This window comes from Talpa occidentalis, unplaced genomic scaffold (genome assembly GCF_014898055.3).
Source record: "Talpa occidentalis isolate TD23 unplaced genomic scaffold, MPIMG_talOcc4v2.1 talOcc4.12, whole genome shotgun sequence".
Classification (NCBI taxonomy): Eukaryota; Metazoa; Chordata; class Mammalia; order Eulipotyphla; family Talpidae; genus Talpa; species Talpa occidentalis.
The window spans coordinates 74,016,997-74,039,075 of record NW_023601212.1 but is presented as its reverse complement, the minus strand read 5'-3'; the positions used below and the strand labels follow the sequence as shown (position 1 = coordinate 74,039,075).

Below are 22,079 nucleotides of genomic sequence, written 5' to 3'. Positions count from 1 at the left end.
AAAGTTTACTTTTTATAATAAAATGTTCTTAATATTAAAAAGTCATGGGAGTTAAAGCAATTCTTTTTAAGCCATCACAGGCCTGGATGATTTGGGGAGACGCTGTGTGATCATGCAGAACAGTACCTAGGGAGCTCAGCCCAGGAGAGATGTGTGGTGAGCCTGGCGCTGGTCACCCAGTGGGTCCCTCCTCAGGCACTACTCATTCCAAACTTATGTAGGGAAATTTTAATTCTCATTTTTAAGTCTTTGTGAAAGTCTTTGTGATGAATGCAAAACCTAGGAAGTTGTATCAATATAATATTTGAATGATAAAATAAGTTAAAAAGAAAATTGGAAATGTATGAGCCAGTGAATGCAAGCATCAATTTTTAATATATTAAAAAAATACTGTTATGCTTTTGTTTCTAAAACTGATTGGCACATTTTGCATAATAGTCTTACCCAATCTGGAAGTGGTCTTGATAATTTCTTCAACCACCACCACAGTGGGATCCTATGAATGAGGTTTCAGTAAGCTGAAATTAATTTTTAATCACTTAAGATTCACTGCATACCAAGAAATTATAAAATATGACAAACCTCTCCATGGAAAAGGAGATAAGCTATCGAATATATTTTTAAATACTATTGATGAGTTTGCTGCCTGAAGACAAGCAGATAAAATTATAATAAATTCTGCTTTTGGTATAAGTGAAATATTTAAGATTGAAATAAGTTTTACTATACCTATTTGCCAGGTTTTCAATATTTTTCAAATATCTCCATGTTAATTGGAAAAATTAGCCATTAAAATTGAATAAAAGCACGTACGAACCAATGGGCATCCTTCCATTTACCTTGGGCTTGGGTTCCTCAGTGCAATCTTGGAAGACTATGGTATTTAGTAGTTAGTGTACTCTCCAAATTGACACGGTCTCCCGTTTCTCTGATTTTGAGTTGGGATTTCTCCCCCAAAACAATCCTGAATCTGTTAAAGAAAAAAAAAATCTTAATACCATGGCATTTTTTTGGGGGTCTTTGAGACCCTCAATTAATGGACTCCTTGTAAAACACTATCAGAGAAAGGAAAAATAAACCACCAGAAACAGGCCCCAAATGCAAGGCTCTGTGCCTCTAACAAGCCCTCAGCACTCAGTGCCATATGGAAGTTTCTTCCCGCTGAGGAGGCACCGAGCTGAGTCAGCGCGCCCAGCCAGTGTCTCCAGGAGTGGAGGAACCTGCTGGAAACACATCTCTGGTTGTCCTTGTGGAAACCAGGTGGGTGAGACAGGCCAGTGCAAGCGCCCTCTGCCAGCAGTCACTGCCCCAGGAGGAAAGCGCCCACCCCTGTTAGCGGTGACCGCGCGCCCCCTCCTGGTCATCCTGGGAGTCACGAAAATAATTCTTGTTTTCCTATTGTTAAATTCCTTTTTTTTTTTAAATTGCGGTAACAAGGTTTACAAAGCTGTACGTAATTTAGATTACAAAGCTGTACGTAATTTAGTGGTGTAGGTTCACACCAGATGTATGTTACCACACCACACCCAGCACATGGCAATAAGGATGCTCTGCTCCAGCCAACCCTGTTCTCTGGGCTGGCACGTCTTAAGAATCTCGCCCTGGAAATAAGAAACCACTTTTCTTTTGAGTGTCAAATGAATTCATTAACCTATTATTAATATAATTATTTATATATTTACATAACTTAATTATTTAACTGGTGAGGCCACTTTAACTGGTGGCCTCATAAATATAGACTACAATTTTTCATATGCTAAGCAACAGAAAATTGTTTCCTCACCAAAATATTTGGGTCAAATAAAAAGTTGACACCCTTTGGACCCTCGTATATTGTTGGTGAGAATGTAAACTGGTGTGGTTACTATGGAATACAGTATGGAGAGTCCTCCAAAAACTAAGAACAGAAATACCATTTAGGAGAGCAGCCCGGATATTGAACGGGTTCCTGGCTGTGGGTCCTCACCTGCGCACTTAAAAGGGACTTATGAATACTCCACTACAGGCACACACACAAGGTTAATAAAAGGTTTATTTACAAGGGAAAAGGAAATAAGGAAAAGGTACAACTCAGGGAGAAAATAGGGAAATAAAGTCTTTAATGCGTCCTACCCGATCCGCCGACCTGGAAACCCAAAGTCACTCTCAGAGTTGGCCGGACGCTGCGAGCTGGCTGAGAGCCAAAATGGGGGCCCCCAAAGCCCACGTGTCTGCCTTTTATATCAACCTGGCTGCTTAACCCCACCCTCAGGTCCCAGCCACCTTCCCTTTGGTGGTGATGGGATTTGGAGTTCCCAGTTTCTTTGGCTTTGGCCTGGGGTGGGGGTGGAGTCCACAAAGCCTGTATGGAATTAGCTTTGGGACATCCTTTTCCCCCTAACAATTCCACTTTTAGGTCTTTATCCAAAGAACATGAAAACATTGATTTGAAAAGATAGTTGCACCCCTATATTCACTGCAGCACTATTTATAATAGTCAAGATGTGGAAACAAGCTAAGTGCCCGTCAATGGGGGAGTGGATAAAGACGTAGCCTGTATACATAATGGAATACTACTCAGATATTTGAAAAGTGAAAAACTGTCATTTGCAATAACATGAATGGAATTAGAGGGAATTATACTAAATGAAAAAAAGACAAATATCATATGATTTCACTCACGTGTGGAAGGTAAAGAAACAAAGCAAATAAGCAAGCTAAACAAAACAAAACAGACTCAGAGAACAGATTGATGGTTGCGGGACAGGAAAGTCTGGTGGGGGAAAGTGGGTGTAGGAGGTCTATGGCACAGTGGTGAATGACAGTGACATAATGCTCTACACCTGAAACTTACATAATTTTTAAAAAGATTTGTTTACTTATGCGTACAAGAACTGGGGTACAAGCCAGAGGTATGGGTGAGAGGATTCACCAGAGACAGAGTGGGGAGCAGAACAGGCAGACTGACTGAAATACACTGCTGAGGGGCATAGTGGGCAAGGCAGGAGAGGTCTGCCACACCATGTGGGTAGCTCCCTGGCCGGGGATCGAACTCAAGCTGCAGTGGCTGCGGATAGCTTCATAGGTTGCGTCTTAACCCCTTGCACCACGAGGGAGGCCCAAAACTTATGTAATTTTATCAGCTATTGTTATTTACATAAAAATGAACTTTAAAATGTTAACAGTTTTTTATAAAAATCATAGTTAAAAACAGCAAAACCGCTTTATACTAATTTTTCAAATTTCTCTTCTATCTTCATTAAAAAAAAGTTATTTCCGGTCACCTTGGAACATATGAAATTCATTGAGTGCCAGGCAGGTTCTCTAGTCTCCTACTTTGATGGTGAGAGCCTGACATGACAGGGTCGGAGTGCAAACCCACAGGGAGCTTCCTTTCTGCACTAACTTTCTACCCATACCCTTGATAATATTTTCTTCTTTTTTTTAAGATTTATTTATTTTTGCATACAAGAGCTGGGATGTGGGCCAGAGGTGCGGGGGTGGGGGGCGGGTGAGAGGATTCACCAGAGACAGAGTGGGGAGCGGAACAGATGGATTGGCTGAAATACACTGCTGAGGGGAGCAGCTGGCGAGACAGGAGGTCTGCTGTGCCATATGGGTCAGCTTCTTGGCCAGGGAGTGGACTCATGCTGCAGTGACTGCAGAGGCTGCAGATAGCTTCATAGTACTGACACTTAACCCCTTGCACCACACTACAGGGCACACTGCTAGAGCCAGAGGAAGCAAGCAATGTGGACTTTAGGGCCCGGTGGTGCAAGGGGTTAAGCACCGCACTATGAAGCAGTCTGCAATCTCTGCAGCACCAGTTTGATCCCTGGCTAGCCAGGGAGCTACCCCCATGGCGCAGCAGATCTCTCCTGACACGCCCGCTGCTCCCCTCAGCAGTGTATTTCAGTCAGTCTGCCTGTTCTGTTCCCCACGCTGCCTCTGGTGAATCCTCTCACTCCCTGGATCTCTGGCCTGTATCCCAGCTCTTGCATGCATAAATAAATAAATCTTTAAAAAAAAATATGGACTTTACCCACAAATAATCTTGGTTTGTGCCTCAGCCATCAACACTCCCTCAGGGACCTGTGGAAAGGCTTCTTTTGTTTTGCCCAGCTTGGTGTATTCTCAGGGCTGAATCAACTTCACAGGTAACTTTTGTCAAAAGCATTTAGAGGCGGGCCTCCCCTGTGGCGCAGCGGTTGAGCACTGGGTTTCGAGGCTGCCCGCGGCCTCTGCAGCGCCGGTTCGATCCCCGGCTGCTCCCCGGCCACCGGAGGAGGGTCCCACATAGTGCGCAGACGCAGACCTCTCCTGCTGCCCGCTGCTCCCCTCAGCAGTGTACCTCGGTCCTTCTGCCTGCTCTGCTCCCCGCTCTGGCTCTGGTGAATTCTCTCACCCTCCCACGCCTCTGACTGTACCCAGTGCATGTATAAACAAACAAATAAATAAATAAAAAACATGCCTCTATAAAAAAAAAAAAAGCATTTAGAGGCATAGGTGTTGGTCCCAGAAACCTGGGAAATTTAAGATGAAAGGGTTGAGGTGCAGTTGTTTGGTTTTTTTTTTAAAGTCTGTAAAAGTTAGGTTTGGCTGTGTTTAACTTACAAGCAGTTTTGAATTTAAGTGTCTTCAGAGATGCAGACTAATTTTGTCCTATGGAAAAACAAGATGAGAATTCTAAATAACAGAATGACGCAAATATGCTTTGATTTCAGGGGCAGAAACCCTGTGACACGTGATGGGAGAGGTTCCCAGTTATGACAGCACCGAGCACCCAGCAGGCCCTGGTTGTGAGAACCAGCTCAAGGACGGGTGGGGCCTGCCCTGCAGGTCACGGCTAAAGTTCACTCTTCTTCGCTCTTTCCAGTCTACATTTTCTGCATCTCTGACCTTTCAGAATCTTTGGATCTAGGATGAAACCGGGGGGCGCTATTCAGCCCCACGGAGATGAGACTGGGGCAAAGGATGAAATTATCCGCGAACATTCAAAGTTGCCCAAAACACGGGCTGGAAAGTGGGAGGGGTGACACCACATTTTTCGGTTATGAGATGCACAGCAGACATTCTAAACAGATGAGTCACCCAAACCAAACAGGAAAGGAGCGAATATCAACAACTAATACTCCCTGGTGTGGGAGGTCAGGACGGCACCCGCTGTACCAGGAGAGGACGTGGCGTTCGATGCTATGGTCTCATGCTATTTCCAGAACAGTCCTCAGCGTCTGAGCGCTTATGGCTTCAAGAGACACCACCAAGATGACCAGCTGAAAACAGGGAAGCCTGTAGGCTCCTGAAGAGGAGTTTGCTTTTTGAAAAGGAAACGACCCAATAAAGCCGTCACAGATTGCGCAGCCCAGAGACAAGGCCGGGAGAGGGTGCTGTACACATAGGAAAGTTTCCAGAAACAGTTACAACCCAACAGGACCACAAGCTCACCTGGCCCTCTCCTGAGTCCTCAGCAGGAAGGAGCTGCCGGTCCTCACAGGAGCTGCACCGACTCCGACGAAACCCAGAGAAGTGGAGCCACTTGTCTCACGGGCACAGCCTCTGCGGAAGGAAAACAAACCCTCCCTGCTCTCCTCCACTGTCTTCTACTCTTTTCCATACTCGAGCCCCTTACCGGAAGCAGAGGGCTCCTCACAAGCCTCATTGGCCCCCAAGGACAAAGGAGACTTGACCCCTGACCCTTGAGAAGGACCCCCTCTCACCCTAGAGTGTAACTTGCAAGTACTGCATGGTCCCTGGTGAAGGACCCCCTTAGTGGGAACCTGCATCTGCCAAAACATGTGACCTGAGCAAAGGAGTCAGGCTCTGTCCTCAAGACATTTTAACCATGAAATAACAGAGACAAGGCCTGTACCTATGAGGGATAGGAACCGGCCAAATCCATAGGATGGCAGATTGGGGTGGCGGTCACTAGGGGCTGGGGGGAAGGGAAATGAGGGTTCCCAAACATCCGGCATAAAGCTTCAGTGGAGTAAGATGACTAAGCTCTGGCATTCTGCTTACGACAAGGTACCTGGAGGCACGATAGTGTTGCGTGCACTTCAAATAGAGTTCAAGTGAAGTGTTCTTACCAAATAAAAAGTTAAAAAAATAAATAAACAAACAGAGGGGCTCTTGAACTAGGTTGCTGGGTTTGAATGCTGAGCCTGGCATCTTTGTGTACCAGTTTCCTCTTTGTACCTAAGGATAACAGTCACCAGAGAGGAGTAAATGTGTTGTTCTTTCTTCCGTGTGATGCACTTAGCACTGGGCATGGCACCTAGGAAGCCCTGAGTCATCAGTGCCATCTGCTATTATTCCTGCTCCACTAGATTTGTTAGACATACTAAGGTATATTTAAAATGTGGACTTAGCTGGTACATACAGGTTCAATACATGGAAGTTACTGGGATGGTTCCACTGGGCAGTTAAACATGCGTTTGGTACCTTGTCACTTAGGTTGTACTGACACTTAACAGAGTCTTGAACTATTTAACTTTCCATATTCCTACTGGATTGCAAATAAACTGAAGGCAAAGTCCAAAACAAGTGCTTTTTTGAGTTCCTCCTTTTGCAGATTTATATGTAGTCTGGGTTTAACCTATAGGTAGGGCATAGAATGAACACATTTTAAAAGCAAGAACCTCCAACAGACCACCTAGACCAGCCCTGCACTTGTGGGTTTATCTAAACACACACACACATACACACACACAGTGAAATGTGATGAAATATCTCACATACTCTCTCTCTTTCACACACACACACACACACACACACACACACACAACTTTCAGAATGAGTCACGTTGTTTACAAAGTGATAAAGTTTCCAGTTGAAATAACAATCCTGTCCATTCCTCTGCTTTTTCAAATCAGGAAAAAATGACAGACATCTCTGCCACCCAGCCTGTCGACCACCCCACAGAAGGTACCACCAGAAAATCAGGTTAATTAGAGTTCAGGGGAGATCCCTTCATATCTAAAAATCCACCCCAAATACAAGAAACTAGATTTCTTTAGCTTCCTTGACGTTTAAGTGTGTGATCCCGTTTCCTCTGGCAATGAAACTATTCAATGGGTATGTAGTTCTATAAAGGGGGCTTAAACCAGACTCTTACCCTTACAACTCATTATTCTTTCCCAGGGAGCAGGGCTCAGAATCTTCCAGAGAGTGATTCCACTCCTAGAGGTGGCATTCTGTATTGGCAACCACACAGGGTTGCCTGGGATACCCTGTTCAGAGGCTGCTGTGTCACTTTTACAAACTGCTCCCTTAAGAACTAATACAGGATATTGTAGTTTCCTGCTCTACAATGGCTTGGACAGCCTTTTGTCTTTATAGTTTCAGAGTATCTCTTCCAATTTTCTAATTATGGAACAATCATGGTATTGTATGAAGTTAGGAAAATTTAGGAAACATTAAAATGAAATATTAAATATTAATATTAAATATTAATATTACAGGTGTAATTTTACCTGAAATTCCAAACTCAATGGTAATTTCTGCTATTTTATTGTAAGCCAGGATGTGGATACCCCAAATGCCCCCAAAGATATGACTGGATCAAAAAGCTGTGGCATACATACACAATGGAATATTACTCAACGATCAAAAAAGAAACATGCTATTTGTAGCAACATGGAGGGAGCTGGAAGGGATTATGCTAGCTGAAATAAATCAGAAGGAAAATGATAACTATCGGATGGTCTCACTTATATGTGGAATATAGAGAAACCAAAGGTCAAGAAAAAGTCAAAACTAGCAAGCTGAGCATAAATCTGAGGCATATAGCAAAGGAGGGGTTAAGGAGGGAGGTCAAAACAGGAGGGATGAACACGAAGAGAATATGGTGATGGTTCACAGGTAATATGGTGGTGGGAGCACTATGGGGACTACAACGATGTAGGAAAAAATTATTTTATTGTAGTTCTGTTTTCTTTTGAACATTACATGGGAGTTTAAAACAAACTTGGTCAAAAAAGACAAAGTTGCATTGTTCAAGAGCCTAAAAAAAATAAATTAATAAAACAAACTTGGAACTATGCTTAACATTACACTAGAGTAGTTTTCTCATAATTATTCTTTAAACATTCCCTTCTGCAGGGCCTCCCTGGTGGCACAGGGGTTAAAGACAGAGCTATCAAGCTACTGCCAGCCACTACAGCACGAGTGCGATCCATGCCGGCCACATGGCACAGCAGACCTCTCCTGTCTCTCCCGCTGCTCCCCTCAGCAGTGTATTTCAGTAGATCCACCTGTTCTGCTCCCCACTCTGTCTCTCAAGAATCCTCTCACCTCCCACACCTCTGGCTTACACCCCAGTTCTTGTATGCATAAATAAATAAACCTTTGAAAAAAAATTCCCCTCTACAATTTAAACAATGAAAATTGTTATCTCTGTATACAGTTGCTGTTTTTTATATATAAATTTTCTGTTTATGATTATTTTTTAGCATAGCTTTCTAGAAATAGGTTTAGTGTGCCACAAAGTATAAAAGATTTCTAAGGTTCTTGACATAATATACAGATTTGCTCCCTGAAATGTTAAAATTTGTGCTTCTATCAGTGAGGTGTATTTCTCTGGACATTCAGTATTAATGTTGTATCATCTTTGCCAATTTGATGAGAGAAATTATACCTTGTTATTGAATTACTTTATATTTTTTATATCTTTTTAATTATTAATGAAGTGGAAAATTTTCCATCTCGGCCATTTGTAAGTCTAAATGGTGAATTGTTCATATTCTTTATGCATTTTTAAATATTTGAACAATTTTAAATTTGAAAAAAGTCCTTAAAATTTTAAGTACATGAATATTTTATTGGTGAAATTGGGCATCCCTGTCTTGTTCCTGATCTCAGGACATTTCAGGCTTTTACCACTGAGTATGTCTTAGCTTTGTGTTTTTCACACATGCCTTTTATTATGTTGTGGAGATTTCTATTCCTAGTTTATCATGAAAGGTGTTCAGTCTTACGAAATGTTTTTCATATGGCTCTCATAAGTTCTCATTTCTAGGTGACATATTTGTTTCTATTGTGAATTAGCTAGTAGTGACATTCAGAAGTCACTTTGTATGGTCAAGTTTAGCATTTCATGTCACCATTTTAGTGAATTTGGTAAGTTTCAGTATCAATTCCTTATTTTCCGTGGAGAAAAATCACCTACAACAGCTGACACGTGAGCACTTATCATTGCCAGGGACTGTTCTAAGTCATTTAATCCTTACAACCACCTCTTTGAAGGGAGTATTATTATTATCCCTATTTCACAGATGAGGTAGTGAAACATGAGTTTTGCCCCTGTCTGAAGAGCAAATATGTGGCAGAGTCAAAATTCAAAACCAATCCAAGCCGCCTAGCTCCAGTGTTCATTTACTCAAACACCAGACCATACACTAGCTCTGTATTGATTAGATTAACTCCTCCAGCCCCTGCCTTTATTTCTATTTGAAGACAGAAGGTGGGTAAAACTTTCAGACCAATTCTAATTATAGTGATAGCAAACATTCTTCTCTTGTTAATTTTAACTGGACTATCTCTAATGTTTCATGTTTAAATATGATGATGGCTATAGTTGAAAAAAATTTTGTAGTGTATGAATATTAATAATGTATATTATTAATGAAGATGAAGAATAAATAATCTATTTGGAAGTGGGAAGGGTTGTGAAACTTTATTGATAAGGACTTCTATTCCAAAGGTTTGTTCCAATCATTTTTATAGAACATAAAATATCAACATTGTCTTGTTGAGAAATCACTCTGGCCATAGTATTGAAGTTGATGTAAGAATAACATTAGCCTCTTATTGAGGCAAGAATCCATATCTGAAGAATTTGACCAATATGATACATATATATCATATATATAAAATCAATTCAATAACTTACTTTAAACAAAAAAATCAAGAGGGCAGCTCTTGTGGGAGGTTGATCTGCACATTTTATTTAACAAACATAATGTACAATGACTAGAAGAACTGTGTATTCCCAGGAGAATTAAGAGTGTATAACCTGTATTAGCACCTAGAAAGTACATAGAAAATAAAAAGGGTAAAGTTTACTAAAATCACCTGTTCCAGGTTTCTAAGAGCAGGTTCTAAGACATTTGATAGTATCTCATTGCATTCCATGACATTGGTGATCAAGTGAGTCCATTAACTGCTGCATGTCTCAGCACTTTATGACAAGAGATGTGTTAACTTGATGGCTTTTATATGTAAATTGAGTAAAGGATAAAAAGTTTTATGCTCACCCTAGTTTTAATGCAAAATTACTGTACTACAAATCTAGTATATTACTTGGAAGATACTGGGAAAGCAGGCAAACCTTTTTAAACTGCTAGTGTCATGTGAATTTGTTCAAGAATGGTGCCCTGGGAATTATAATTTCACAGGTATATTGATATCATCTGTACAAATCACTGATAGGAAGGAGGATAAGTGGAGTATTTAGGTTATGAAAGGTTCCATTAAGATTAGAAAAGTTTCCACATTGCTGGTGGCTTTAAAGCCTCAGTGAATGAATATCAATAAACATTATACTGTGCTTTTAATGCAATATTCTTTGGTTGCATCATATTAACCACCAAGAGGGTAAGTCCCTTGCTTATGAAATAGGTCAGTGGTTCTTAAGTGGGGGTGATTTTGCCCCTAGGAGACATTTGGCAATGTCTGGAGGTCATTTTTCACAATCGTGGTGGGGTGGGGTAGAGGTGGTTCTAGTGGTATCTAGTGGGTACAGAGGGTAGGGACGCTGCTGAATAGCCTACAAAGACAGAGCACCCCTGCCACAAAATTCCTCAGGCCCCAAATGTCAACAGTACTGAGGTTATAACAATATGCATTTGAGTTGTCTATAAAGTCAAAAGTATGCTACAGAGGCAAAAAGGCACCCCTGTTCTTTATCCCTGAGGGATCCCCATCAGCTCTCACCAAGAGTCCTGTTCCTTACTCTTTTGACCCAGACCTAAGGTCTGCTCCTTCCATCAACAACCTCTATAAATATTTGCTGAATGAATGGAGGAGGTATCAAGAGGCATGATTCAGAGCTTTCAGTTGACTATATTGAACAGCATCTTTATGTGACCTAATAATTACTTTGAACCTCAATGGTGTCATAGTCTGACTAGACAGGATCTCAAAGTTAGAGCTAACATTTTGTTAAAGATGGAAACAACATTTTAAGGGAAGTATGTCTAACACTTCTAGATTCATTTTAGTGGGGCAAAACAAATAAAATGATGTTAATGGCAAACAGTCAATATACTTCATTCCAAACTAAAAAATTAACACATTAAATGCCATGCACAGCAGACACCATTTTTTTTTACATATTTACAATATTACATATTTACTTAACAATATATCTTCTATCTTTACAATTTATAAAATTATCTCAAACTGTAGAATAGTGGTACCATTGAATTCCCTTAAACATACACTTTGTAGCATTCACTTGTTTTATCCTTTAAAAGGCAATTATTATTTACCCAAATCCAATTAAAGTGAATGCCACAGAGGAAGCACGTGGAAACCATGGAGAAAAAATAGATTTAGACAAAATCTTCACACAAACCTTAAATGAATCTATTTCATTAACGCAAATAAATAGTATTTTATTAATCACTAAACTGCCCTGCCAGGAAAAACAAAACAAAACAATCCCCACAACTGTACCTTTAAAAATGCTCTGACATTTATAAGCAATTAAGTTATAGTCTAGATCCTAATCAGTGGGCTGTAGTAAGGACTAGCTACAATTCAGGTTCAAATAAATACTATGTATGTAAATTTTTATCATCCTGCATAAACCTGAGGTTGCAATGGTGGAGGAAGTTTATCATTTTCAACATTTTCAGAGTCAATAGCTGCTAAAGATTGATTTGGGGGCTTAATTTCAAGTGGATATTTCTCAACAATGTCTTGAACCTCTTTTGCAATTCCATCAGTCCAATCTATTAGGTCTTTTTCAAGTTTTTTGGCTTCATTCATGATTCTTTCCTGTCGTTCATTCAATTGGGACAGGAGATCCAAGTTCTTATACATTTGCTTAACACCTACGCAAGCATCAGGAGACCAATTCTCAGATTCTTGCTTCCTGGGAGAAGTCTGGCCAGACATATATCGATCAAAATCTTCCTGACTTAAATTCAGTGACTGAGCATCTAATTTCTCAATGAAAGCCACAGCACAGCACTACAAAAGAAGAGAATGTTATTAGTCATAATCATATTAAATTATTCCCTTATTATGCAGAATTTTAAGTAATGAAGCAAAAGTAGATAAAATAGTTTAATGAACCCGCAGCCTCTGCAGTGCCAGTTCGATCCCCGGCCGCTGGCGAGGGTCCCACATGGCAGCGCGCGGACCTCTCCTGCCCCGCCCGCTGCTCCCCTCAGCAGTGTATTTTGTCCATCTGCCTGTTCTGTTCCCTGCTCTGGCTCTGGTGAATTCTCTCACCCTCCTGCGCTTCTTACTGTACCCAGTGCTTGTATAAATAAACAAATAAATCTTTAAAAAAAAATCAGGGCCTCCCTGGTGGTGCAGGGGTTAAAGTCAGCGCTATCAAGCTATTACCAGCCACTGTGGCAAAAGTTGGATCCCTGGCCAGTGAGCTGACCCACATGGCACAGCAGACCTCTCCTATCTTACCCACTGTTCCCCTCAATAGTGTATTTCAGTAGATCTGCCTGTTCTGCTCCCCACTCTGTCTCTGGTGAATCCTCTCACCCCTTGGATCTCTGGCCTACACACCAGTTCTTGTATGCATAGATAAATAAATCTTTAAAAAAAATCAACTTAAATGCCAACTCCCACTGAGTGACTGTTGGAAATTCAGTCCTCTCCTTGGGTTGTTTAAAAGTCCTAGGGTCATGTACAGAGTGAAGTACTTCAGGAGACACCTTTAGAATATGTTCTATCTGGTTACTACAGAGCTACCTGTGGACAAAAACCAAAGGACTCCTTCAAGTCAGAGGCCCCTGCTTTCCTGTTATGTTGCAGGGCAGAAGCAGCATTGCTGTGGCCAGGAGCTCCAGGGACAAGTGTCTGGAGCCCCATAGAGCTATTCCCTTTTGAGGTCTTGGCAGCTCCACAATGCCCACCCTTGGCATGGCCAGCCACTGACATGTCGTTAAGGTACTGATGTGGCACACAGAACTCTAATCCTAAAAGATAATTTAATGTCAAATTACTCCCCCCCCCAAAAAAAAGCTTTGAAATCAGACAATATGAGTTATCACCTGTGTTCTTTGACAGCCAAATGTTATGTGACCCTAAGAAAGTTATTTAGGCATCTGTAAAATTGGGAAATACCACCTACATATATTGTGAGAACTAAACATATCACCTGTAACAGAGCAGATGTACCATGCTTGGCTCATAGCTCTGTATTAAGCAATGAGTAAGTGGTAAAAATACTAGGGAAAGGGCCTCCCCTGGTGGCGCAACGGTTGAGCGCTGGGCTGCAAAGCTGCCCGCAGTGTCTGCAACACTGGTTCGATCTCCGGCTGCCAGCGAGGGTCCCACATGGCACGACAGACCTCTCCTGCCGCGCCCACTGCTCCCCTCAGCAGTGTATTTCGTCAGTCTGACTGTTCTGTTCCCCGCTCTGACTCTGGTGAATTCTCTCACCCTCCCCCACTTCTGACTGTACCCAGTGCTTGTATAAATAAATAAATAAACCTTTTAAAAATAATAAAAAAATAAAGAGTTGTACTTTAAAAAATTTTTTTAAAAATTTAAAAAATTAAAAAAATTTTAAAAAACCTAGGGAAAATGTTCTGTTAAACAGACGTGTGTTAGTCATACTTTCCTATTTTGATTAAATAATCAAATAATCTCATTTAATTGAATAAAGGTAAAAATATATTTTTGAGAGAAAAACATGTAACATAAAAATAGGCAGTTTTCAGAATTTCTTCTGAAAAACTCATCCACAGGATCCTACATTATTACCCATAAAACTGTAAGTGGATTTTTTTCTTCAAGGAATATTTAGTATATCTATTGTACTTGGTTCATCTGATGAGAACATGCCCATCTGAATCTTCCCTCAGGCTCACACTTTGTGTGGAATAGCTGCAGCTCCTGTTCTCGGGGGAGAGGAGGAATCTAATCTAAGATGATTGTAATATTCCCGACTTAGGTAAATATACACACGTACTGCCACTAATGTGAACAGTGTATACTGGAAACCAAAAAATAATTTGATGGAGAAGCATTTTCAATTTGTAACAAAATAAATTTGAGACAAAATAAACAGCTAGAAGTGTAGCTCAAAAGAGGTAGTATAAACCTTTGGGTCATCACTGTACAGGTGGCCAGCAGAGATCTGTAACCAGATGAGACAGTCCAAGGAGAGGGCTGTATATAAGACAGACCCTCAGGAAATAACATAAGTCAAGAAAAAATAGTGGACAAAAAAATCTATGGGATGCAGAAGAAGTGGGATGAAAATCATTGCAAATAATAGTACAAACATCATTTTGAAGGGAAAAAATAGACAAAACACTCTATGACATAGGCTGCCAGTGACATTTTTATGGATACTTCTCCAACAGCAAGAGAAACAAAAGAGAATATAAACAATTGCTACTATATGAAATTAAAGGTTTCTGGGCCTCCCCGGTGGCGCAGCGGTTGAGTGCTGGGTTGTGAAGCTGCCTGCGGCCTTTGCGGCACTGGTTCGATCCCCGGCTGCTCCCGGCCACCTGAGGAGGGTCCCGCATGGCGCACAGACCTCTCCTGCCGCCCGCTGCTCCCCTCAGCAGTGTGCTTCAGTCCTTCTGCCTGCTCTGCTCCCCGCTCTGGCTCTGGTGAATTCTCTCACCTTCCCGCGCTTCTGACTGTACCCAGTGCTTGTATGTATAAATAAAAATAAAATCTTTAAAAAAAAAAAAAAAAAAAATTAAAGGTTTCTGTACAGCGAAAGAAACTATCACTAAAACAAAAAGACACCCTACTGAATGGGAGAAAATATTTGCACATCATACATCTGACAAGGAGTTGATATCAAAGGTCTAAAAAGAACCCATACAACCCAATAAAAAGAAAACAAAAAGGAGAGCCTCCCCGGTGGCGCAGTGGTTGAGCGCTGGGTTGCGAAGCTGCCCGCGGCCTCTGCGGCGCCGGTTCGATCCCCGGCTGCTCCCCGGCCACCGGAGGAGGGTCCCACATGGCGCGCGGACCTCTCCTGCGGACCTCTCCTGCCGCCCGCTGCTCCCCTCAGCAGTGTACTTCGGTCCTTCTGCCTGTTCTGCTCCCTGTTCTGGCTCTGGTGAATTCTCTCACCCTCCCGCGCTTCTGACTGTACCCAGTGCATGTATAAACAAACAAACAAACAAACTAAATAAATAAAACATGCCTCAAAAAAAAAAAAAAAAAATAAAACAAAAAGGAGGCAAAGGGCATCCCCTGGTGGCGCAGCAGTTGAGCGCTGGGCTGCGAAGCTGCCTGCAGCCTCTGCAGTGCCAGTTCGATCCCTGGCCACCAGCAAGGGTCCCACATGGCACGCAGACCTCTCCTGTTGCACCCACTACTCCCCTCAGCAGTGTACTTCATCAGTCTGCCTGCTCTGTTCCCCGTTCCGGCTCTGGTGAATTCTCTCACCCTCCCACACTTCTGACTGTACCCAGTGCTTGTATATATAAATAAATAATCTTAAAAAAAAAAAAAGGAGGCAAAAGAGCTAAACAGGCGCTACAGATGGCTTACAGGTGTATGAAAAATGCTCATTATCACTTATCATCAGAGAAATGCACATCAAAACTATAATGAGATACCACCTCACACATGAAAGAATGGCCCACATCAAAAGACCAGAAACAACAAATATTGGCAAGGATTTGGGAAAAAAAGGAGCCCTTATAAAATTGTTGCTGGGAATTTAGACAGGTCCAATCCCTATGCATAGAGATGTCTCAAAATATTAAAAATGGATCTACCACATGATCCAGCTATTCCACCTCTGAGTTATCTACCAGAAGGATACAAACACACTAACTGGAAGGGACATATGTGCTCTCATGTGCATTGGAGCACTATTCACAACTGCTAAGCTATGAAGCAACCTAAGTGCCCAAATAGGAAGATGTGTTATGTATACATGATGGAATACTACTCAGCTATCAAAAGATACTCTTGCCTTTTGTGATAACATAGATGGAACTGGAGGGAACTGTGCTAAGCAACATAAGTCAGAAGGAGAAAACAATTACTGGAATATGTGGAATACAGAGAAACAAAACAAAAGGTCAGACAAAACCGAACCAACAACAAACTTGAAAAATCTGACTGTAGAACTGAGACTAGCAGGAAAATGGGAGAGCAAAGTAGGGAGGGGCGCTGTAATAGGGGACTATAGTGGAACACTTCCCCCTACCTTGCTGGTAGGTGTGATCCTCTACCTCTAAATCGTATACAATGTTGTAAACCAATGTTACCTCAACAGAAAAAGAAAAAGGTCCCCCAAAAGCAGCATTCCCAAGTCTCTCTGAAACAGCCTAGGTAAAAGAAATTGCAAGCCAGTACCCATTCTTTTGTGTGGGGGCCTGTAACACCTCCAGCTGCAATCCAGATGCCCCAGATGTTGGTAACTATGGTGACAAATAGCTAAGGGTGATGGAATAAGAGGGGAAGGCCTGGGTCTTGGGAGACCTGAAGCTTACACACTTTTGGGATAAGAAAAATAAAGGACAAGTACAAAATTAGGTACAGAAGTGAATATAGAGTTAGGTTGTAAAAATAACAAATTTGTGGAGCCCTGGATATTCAACTGTGGGTTCTGAGATCTTTTTAGGCAATTGTCCAGAAATGCTTCCTTCCTCCTGTAGCCCAATTTCCCCTCCCTCCCTATTACCCTGTACTACTTTCAGCATAGGAAACAAAGCACAAGTGGTGTCCTGAGGCTGAAAGTCATTAGCTTGACAATAAATCTAGGCCAAAGCAAACAAGGAGAAATTTAATGGTTGGTGAAAGGAAGGATTTGACCTTATAATTTAGATAAACATAATTTAATATTTTCTCGCTTAGATCTAACAAAACAATAATTGAAAATCATTGCATATCCTCTAAAGTGATTTTTTTTTGTTAAAATAATCTCAATATTTAGTTCTAAGAGGTAACCTATAAAGAAAACAAAATACAAATTTTAAGCCTTTTAATGAAGGAATCAGAGAACAAGATTTGACTTATTCATGGTTGAAACACCCAACTAAGCAATGGCTCTCATACCCATAACCCTCAGGAGTGATGGCCAACAAAAGCCAGTGATGATGGCACCTCAGCATGGCCGTCATGTTTCCCATAAGAGTACCACAGTCTTTGGTCAAGTATCGGGAGGTGGGGTCACCTGTGCGCTGTAATAGCAAGCAGGCATTCGCAGCTGTGCTGACTCCTCAACTCAGGGGCATTATCATGTCACATGCCTGTAAGTGATCTGTCATATCCTTAAATAACTTTATAGTTCTTTTCATAACACCAAAAAATCAAATACTTACAAGGTTGGTGAAATAGTAACCATCCTCTCCAGTCATCAATCGGCTTGGATTGCAGAAGCGGGTAATATACTGGATATTGGACTGAAGGCGCGGGGGGTTGCCCTTCAAAACAATGTAGATGAGTGTGGGTAAGAAGTCATCGGCTGAAGCTGGCTCATTCTTAGTGATTTTGATGGCATTGAAGATATGCTTACTGCACTTGGTGATGCAGGCCAACTTATCTCGAGGTACACGTTTAGAATCCATTTCAATGATATCTAAAAAGCAGAAAAGATACTACTTCCAATGAAAAAATCATTACATAAAAGAGCGGTATCAGTATAATAATTTTTTATCTATGAAGTTAGAGGTACCCTTATTAATGCCTTTTCCACCAGTTAAACTAGTATATGAAAAACTCAGAAGATGGCAAAAATGGTAAGTACTAGCTCATACTTATAGAACACATGACATGACCCCGAGCCAGGCACTACCAGCACAGTAAGCGCAGCAAGCATAGTTCTTTACAACTTCAGATTACACAATGGATACTATTATTATTAAGGGCAAAGAGGCTGAAGAAGTTTGATGATTTGCCCAAGATCAGAGAGACCATGAGTGACAGAGGCAGTTGATATAAAACCAAGTCCATCCAACTCTAAAGCCAATGCTTTTAATCATGACACTAAACTGCTTATGGGTTCCATGAAGAAATAGGAAGAGTCTTTTAACTGTTTCTGTTCCTCTAATACATTGCAAAATTCAATTTGGAAAGTCTCAATTTGCAAAGTGTTTTTTAGGAAGCAAACGCAAAGCATCTCTGTATTGGAAATCAAAAACAGTTGCTGAAATCCTTCACACAAAGGTGATAGTATGTAAAACCATGCCCATGGCAAATCACTACTATAAACATCTACAATACCTCTATGACACTTACAACCTGCTGATCAGTGGAGGGATAAATTTAACCTCTTGAATAGCATTTTATTTCTCTTAGAGAGAAATTTCACTGCCCTTGACTAAAATGCACACTATTTCTCACAAAGACTGGGAGGCAGTGACTAGTCTATCAGCATCACTAGAATAACAAAGAGGAGAGTGGGAGTGTGCCTTTGGATGTACATGCCTGCCTGCAATCTAGAACATCACGAAAGAAAAGAGCCAAGGCAGCTTAATTTGACAGCAATTTCTTGCCACTAGCAGGATTTTAAGTTTCAGATTTAGGCAGCATGTTAGTGCACACCAAAGAGTTCTTTCTGTTCTCAGCTCTCATCCCTGAGGTCAGCTACTTAGGGATGCCTCCCCACTCCCCCAGGGCCACCAGTTGTGGAAGACAAGTGTGTGGGAAACTGAAATGCTGGACAGTGCAGAGGGCTTATTTTTAACTTACTAACACTTTGATTTTCTTGCCTACATGTCTATTGTGTGAATTATATAATTTTGACTTACTTTATGGCTTAGTTTCTTTAATCTTTTAATTCTGAGTTGTAATTATTATTACTATGTCTCAGTCTTTTTCTTTCTCTATTTAAGCAGAACTTATTACAAAAAAAGAGATTTTGGAGGAAGAGTTTTAAACCATTTTTACTACTTTCACATGCTCTCTTTAAGTCTTCTACCTTTTATTGTTGATTTTTATTCTCAAACTTTTAACCACTTTCTCATTCACATTTATTTTTTAAGTATTAAAGTGAACAAAAGGTGAATTACTTTCTATCTGGGTGCACATGTGACTGACTACCACCACTGCCAATGTGCACAGTCAGGCGCATAAAAAAGAAGGGAAGAAAAAGAAAAGGAATGAGAATAAAGGCAAGGGAGAAGCCAAAGAGATTTTTCCCATTCTTCATCCTATAGCAACCCACCCCCCACCCCCAGCCTCACCCCTAATATCCCTGGCCTGGAAGAAGTAGCTGCTGTTTTCTTGAAACAGTTGTGGACCCCTCACCCCAATGTGCAGTTCCATCATCTATATGGCCCTAAAGCCTAAATTAGGAGACAGGGGAGGAAAAGTTAAAGAAAACAGGAAATTCACTGCTATATCAGTTCTTCTACTAATGATTTCCTTCCTCAATCTGCCTGCTATTATTAACTTTTCAGAGCCCTCAGATACTGCTTTGTGTCTTTTGTCCAAGGCTTTTACTTGTAATCAGTAAGATGATTAGGGTTGGGTGGACTTTATCTTAGCAGATATTGAGACTTATCCTCCAAGGGGTCTTTGAAAACATAATAAGCTATACCTCTAGGTTTTGGTTTCTCAGTCTCAGCACTACTGACATTCTGGGCTGGATCTTTTTTTGTTGTAGGAGACTGTTCTATGTACTACAGGATGTTTAACAGCAGTTCCGGCCTCCACCCACTAGATGCCAATAGCACCCCCATATGAGGAACATAAGAAAATGCCTCAAGATGACAAATGTCCCAGGCCAGGGAGGGTGGGGGTGTGGAAGGGGATACAACTAGCACCTATCTGAGAACCACACTCCTCTATAGAGGTGGCTCCCACAGCTGAACAAGAGCTGTGGAGCCAAATGAAAATGGAAAACACTCACCATTTTACATTTACACTCTCTTTATACCCAAACTCTTCGAGCTAAGAGAAACTGATGATGGGATTCTCTGATCCTGTATTTTCTCAAGGAAGATACATGTCATCAGCGAGTCCTAAAATCAAACTAAAATCTCAGTGCAGAGGTCTTGATTATGACCCCATTTTAGTGCAGTTTCTTTCAATAGATCCCATATGTGCCCCTTCTCAGGCCAAAAAACAAGTCCTTGACCTACCTGACACTGCATAACTTGTCTGACAGCATCTCCTAGCTAGTCCCACTGTTTACCAAACAGACACATCTCACAAACCACCATTCACTGCCCACCCTACTCTCCCCACTGATGGGTCAACCTAACCACTCATATCAACTAATGTCCCAGTGAATCGTGTCCTACACAGATAAGAGTCCAGAAGCCTGGAGACCCCTCTACCAAGAACTGGCCGTCTTGGATGGATGAAAGTGTTCTCTCACACTTGAGGTTGGTGGCTTCTACATCTGGTAGCTTATTCCTAACAAGTAAGACTTTTCCCCTTGAATGTGGCTAAATGGTAAATCTTAGTGTTTTAGCATTTTTCAACAGTTTTGAAGATCATGTTTGCAGTAATACTATTTTAAAAATACTTTTTCTATAGTCAAGATGTTAGACTTTTTTTTTCCCTCTGGCAATCAGAGGAAAATATCAGGATGGATGGGTCACTTCAGTGACTTTAGGGGCTCCCTACCTCCTCCAGCAGGAATTTGTTTTGACTCCATCCCGCACATACGAGGTGTGACCTGCATTAATCCCTGTGGCAATCTCCTCCAGTATACCTTCTATCCGCTTAACTGTCTCAATAGCTTAACTCACTGCATGTCTCCTACAACTGAAATCATTGTCTTGAAAGTTCCAGATAACTTTTTTTTTCTTTTCTTTTCCCACAAATAACTTTCTTTGAACCAAGATGAAGTGGTTTGACTCTTTTCTGAGGAATGTTTTTCTCTAGAGATAAATTTCAATTGAAATGGAAAATATCTCATTTACTTATAAACAAAACTGACAGTGAAGACTAGCACCACATGAGATATTTAAGACCATTGCTACAGATTGTCCTCTGATTATCCTGTACCCAGGCTGACAATTTCAGATTAGGGAGAAAGTGATCATGTAACCTTTGGTCCTTCAGAGGCAGAATGTGTTTGCACTTGGATTGGCAAGATGTGAGGGTTAAGATGAGAAAGAGTAAGAAGGCTTTTACTGCTGTGGCTGAAATTCTACTGTAAAATGATCTCTTGAAACTCCATTTCAGAGGCATTGAGATAAGTTTCACTTCTCAAATTCTATTAACAAATTATTAATGTATTGAAATCCTCTTAGTTCTATTTTTAAGTAAACAATGGCCTGGCACATGTAGTTTCTAGCTTTATAAGGTCTTTCCTGTGGGTTTTCAGAAGAATTATCAACATAAATTCCCATGTAGTACTTTAAACACATACCAATTGGTCTTGAACTTTCTGTAAGAAACTCTGGGGAAAAAAGCAAGATCTACAGTCAGGCTTTTGAGAGACTCTCACCTTCCATTTCTTACACTGTTTGTGTACCTGAGAAGAAGTTAGGGGGTAGAAGTAGGCCTTAACTCAAAGGAGTCAATTCAAGAAACCTATGCAGAAAGGCTTTGAACAACAAAGATGACACTATTCAGCTAGTGTCATCAGACTATTTCCAATCAGACTATTTCCAGAGCTCACAGGGGGCCTTGCAGAGAAAAATTCATTCAATAACAGGAGTTAAAATGTACAAAGAGAAGCAGAACCTGAGAAAGTGGAAGAATCATGTAAACATCAGATAACCTGGTCCAAAGGGGGGCATTGGGGGTATCTGTGAGAGTGCTGCCTCCCTTCCAATGCAGAGAATATCTTAAGCAAACTCCTATTTCTTGCTATAACTTGAGTGAGTTTCTGGTTATTATAAACAAAGGGGCCTACTTAATTGCAGGCCTCCAAAACAGCTATCATCATCTGAGGACTTTCCTTCCCAGCAGAATTTCATTAACAATCTATAAAGAAGCAAACCTTTCCCACTCTTCTCTTTAAT

At 41.1% G+C, this 22,079-nt stretch overlaps 2 protein-coding genes across 7 annotated transcripts in view; both read right to left on the bottom strand.

Annotated features, from left to right (window-relative positions):
• The window catches only part of TMEM248 (transmembrane protein 248), a 47,573-nt gene extending 40,417 nt beyond the window's left edge, over window positions 1–7,156 (bottom strand). For 3 of the 5 annotated variants that reach the window (XM_054693574.1, XM_054693577.1, XM_054693578.1), the window contains exons 1-4: window positions 7,094–7,156; window positions 6,359–6,574; window positions 5,425–5,535; window positions 840–970 (exon numbers count right to left, since the gene is read on the bottom strand). The gene's annotated coding sequence lies outside the window, so the exon portion shown is untranslated. Of the gene's footprint in view, window positions 1–444; window positions 497–839; window positions 971–5,424; window positions 5,536–6,358; window positions 6,575–7,093 lie in introns of all 5 variants that reach the window. The other 2 variants (XM_054693576.1, XM_054693575.1) reach the window with 2 other exon arrangements.
• Window positions 7,157–11,545: 4,389 nt separating this feature from the next.
• RABGEF1 (RAB guanine nucleotide exchange factor 1) overlaps window positions 11,546–22,079 on the bottom strand; it is a 45,700-nt gene continuing 35,166 nt past the window's right edge. For both annotated transcript variants that reach the window (XM_037506784.2, XM_037506783.2), the window contains exons 8-9: window positions 17,478–17,734; window positions 11,546–12,174 (exon numbers count right to left, since the gene is read on the bottom strand). In XM_037506784.2, coding sequence (XP_037362681.1) covers window positions 11,776–12,174; window positions 17,478–17,734 — 656 coding nt within the window. In that variant the 3' untranslated portion in view covers window positions 11,546–11,775. The remainder of the gene's footprint in view (window positions 12,175–17,477; window positions 17,735–22,079) is intronic.